Genomic DNA, 3,596 nt, shown 5'->3' on the forward strand with positions numbered 1-3,596 from the left:
CAAATCTCAAAATGATTTAGCAATATATTTTGTTTTTAATGAAACTACTGCTTACATTTAACTTAAATGTATTCGTGGCCTACTTAAGGGGCAATGCCAGATTCAGGCAGTGTGGTTCTGGAATCTTTTTTTTTTTTTTTTAATCGCTACACTACAAAGAGTACCCTAGGCTAAAGGAAAAATACATTCTCAGGTACAAAAGCAGGAAATTATAAGGTATGTTTAATAAGTAGTACAGTTATTAACAGAATACATTGCATGTAGGAGAATAAACAGGGAGGGGCAGAAAATTAGATGGGTGCAGTAGTCTAAAGGACCTTGGTTGCCAGGCTTAACATAAACCTATCATATGTCAAATTTACAAGTAAAAGATAGCCCTACAAATAAATAACACTGCACAGTTTGTAAAAAGACATCTTGATTTAGTTTTTCCAATGTGATCTGTCTCTGTCAAACTTTAATGTTTTTATTAGTTTAATTAATTATTCTTAATTTGTTAAACTTCTAAAAGACCTAGTGAAATCTTCTTTTCCATTGAATTTAGAATATTTTTTCCAAAAATTCATATCATTGTTTTTCTCTTTTGATACTTTAAACTATTTAGTTAGTTATTCACAAAGTACTGGTGATTCCTTTACTTCTCAAAATATAATATCAACAAACTTGTCTTGATTTATTATTTCGTGTTTTCAGGTTATTATTACAAGTTGTTATGGTAAAAATTATTTTTGCTTAACCACCAATTTCATTATGCGGTCTCTCCTCCAATTTAGCTACTTAGATCTATGCCATTTTATGACAGCATAATTTGGAATTTAAGAAGTCTAATTCTTAATGTGCTTCGGGATAGAGCGTTACTATCAAATACGATGAATGATTTGTTATATACTCCAACATTCATCCCAAGAAGTGGCATCCCCTTTAAAACAGTCACATTGGGAGTCTATCCATTTGCTGTTGCTATTGCTCAAATTACTTTTGAAAATGCTCTTTCAGAATCACCTTGAGGACTGTAGCATATTCTTTTGAATCTCCTCAAAGTACCAAATCTTCATACTTTGAAAGTAGATGTGATATCTAGATACATCTAGAAATCACTTGGAGACAAATCTGTTATAGAATCAACTGAGTGATACCATAAAGATACCTATTTTTTTTTTTTGGTAATACATATGAAGGCAATCCCAAAATATTTTGAGCACCGATAGCAGAATTTACATCAGTGTATAACCTTCCAAGGTGACTACTTTGAAATACAATATTCGTAAGAATTTAATCATGCTTCATTCAGTATTCATAACCTACTGACTATATGCCAGCTCCAGCTTTCAAGACTCTTGGCTTAAAGGTATGGCTTCCCACTGCCCGCACTGCCCTGCCTGTCACCAGATGAGAACCAGGCCAGAGCTTCTTCCCACCTGGTAGGGATTTAAAATAAATCTGCTCTCTCTAAATCCAGTATCCACCATCCCCACTGAATGACAGACAGCCTTGCTTATAATGTAGCTTCACAGAGTGACAGGAGAAAGCCTTGGATTCAAATGCCTGGTTCTCTTTTCCAGCTGTGACGATGAGCTCTGCCCTATTCTGAACCTTTATTCCTAGCTGCCAACTCTCCAATAACCCTCAAGAACCAGATCCTGCCTCCTGTATCCCCACCTGTGGACCAGCGTTCTGCTTCACCTATATAGACCTTCCTCTAACCATGCTGTTCAACTTTTCTGACTTGAAATACTGCCCATTTCCCCACCCCAAACTCCTGCTGCCATGTCCCTGCCAAACAGATGAAAATCTATGAATAGCAGTTCTGATTGCTACCTCAGACACTATATTTTGGACTTCTGAATATCCTTCTTCTGTGTTAGCTTGGCTGGTTCAGTTTATTTCCCTTTCGCCAGCCCACCATTGAGCTCTTACAAGCATCATCATCAAGTATCTGTGTGTGCTGGCACCATGTGCCAAACAGTAATAATTTTATACAGCTTTTCATATTTTAGCAAACTGTTTCACCTACACTGCATAATAAGGCCATCACAAGAAGTTTGTAAGGTAAGAGTGGAATAATAAAAGTTTCTGTTATATTTGTTTTTTTTTTTAATCTCATTGTGCAATCTCAACTCAAAATATTGTTCATATCATTGCATCTAATATCTGGATCCATTTCCCCTTTTCCTGTCAAACGTAGAAAATGTGTCAATAAACTTTTTTGCTTTTAGTGTTCAGTAAATATTTAATGAACACATAATCAACTAGAACTTTTGAAATATAAACAGGAGCCTCTTTGTTTAATTTAATATGTGTCAATTATTCATTTCCATAGCAGACTACCAGACCATACTGTGAAAGAAGATTGCTTTCTCTCCACTTATTTTACCTTTTTCAATTTAATGAGCTTCCAATGTAATGAGTTTTATCATTAACTTATTTGACATCATTATTAGAAGCGATATTCATGCTCAGGAAAATTAAATCTTTAAAGGACCAATAATAGCTCACATATGTTGAGTGCTTACTATGTACCAGGCACTGTTCTAAGCTCTTTTACATGTATTAAGCTATGTAATCCTTGTAACAACCTTATGAGGTAGCACTATTATTATTCCTGTTTTATAGATAAGGAAAAATGGGGTATATAGAGGTTAAATGACATGCCAGTGTCACAGAGCTGGGAAGTAAATGATACAAATCTAGGCGGCATGATGCTGGAGACCTTACTCTTAACCACTATGCTATATTGCCCCTATGCTAGATGTACAGTCAGTTTAACATTTCTTTCATACCCTTGATATCTCCAATAAGCATTTAGATCAGTTTTCCGTTTAAAAAAGAAAGTCAAAATAATAGTAAAACATAAAACAGAAGGTTTGTAAAACACCATCTGCATGCAGATTGATTTTGACAGGTGATTGTACCAGCACACATTTGAAAATCCCTCTCTATTACTGTTCTAGGTACAATGCAGAAATTTTAGTGGATCATTTAGTAATAGCACTAAAGAAGTGTTTCCAGTGAATTGATTTTATAAACTAATGTTTAAAAATATTAGCAGAGGTGTAGAAAAGATTCCTATTATACTTCTGCCCAAATCATTAACAATAGTCTTTATTCAGGTTATTCATTAAAGTCAGTGACACTTTCAAGATTTTTAAAGACCCTGAATTCCTATCCCAAATGTAACTGTAAGGATTATTTAAAAGACTGATGGTTGGTAGGATGGTAGGTAGTTGGGATTTTCCTATTTATGCTTTTGATATATTATTTCCTCAAATTTCCATGACAGACATATATAGTATCACTATTATAATCATAAAAACAGTTCATTTATTTTGTGTGAACTTTTCACTAAAGTCAATGAACCAACCCGCTAGAATTCTTAAATGGCAGTATAATTGTAGGCATCATCAAAGGTTGATTAAAAATTTAATCTTCATGTCTTCAATGAAATAGAAAACCAAAATCTCTCTCTCTGATTATCTTCTTCCTCAGAATATGGAACCTGAAAATATGGAGTCTGAAAATACAGAAGCCGAAAGTATGGAAACTGAAAACATGGAATCTGAAAACATGGAAATTGAAACCATTTCTTCTTTTTCAGC

General features: G+C 34.1%; 2 protein-coding genes across 2 annotated transcripts in view; one reads left to right on the top strand and one right to left on the bottom strand.

The window, feature by feature from the left end:
• LOC144216420 (uncharacterized) overlaps window positions 1-1,469 on the bottom strand; it is a 38,261-nt gene extending 36,792 nt beyond the window's left edge. Inside the window, exon 1 of the mRNA XM_077745762.1 lies at window positions 1,419-1,469. Coding sequence (XP_077601888.1) covers window positions 1,419-1,469 — 51 coding nt within the window. The remainder of the gene's footprint in view (window positions 1-1,418) is intronic.
• Window positions 1-3,596, top strand: part of DNAAF6 (dynein axonemal assembly factor 6) — a 36,256-nt gene that overhangs the window by 1,446 nt on the left and 31,214 nt on the right. Inside the window, exon 2 of the mRNA XM_077745756.1 lies at window positions 3,487-3,584. Coding sequence (XP_077601882.1) covers window positions 3,490-3,584 — 95 coding nt within the window. The 5' untranslated portion in view covers window positions 3,487-3,489. The remainder of the gene's footprint in view (window positions 1-3,486; window positions 3,585-3,596) is intronic.

The sequence above is a fragment of the Crocuta crocuta genome, unplaced genomic scaffold, assembly GCF_008692635.1.
Source record: "Crocuta crocuta isolate KB4526 unplaced genomic scaffold, BGI_CrCroc_1.0 scaffold1061, whole genome shotgun sequence".
NCBI lineage: Eukaryota > Metazoa > Chordata > Mammalia > Carnivora > Hyaenidae > Crocuta > Crocuta crocuta.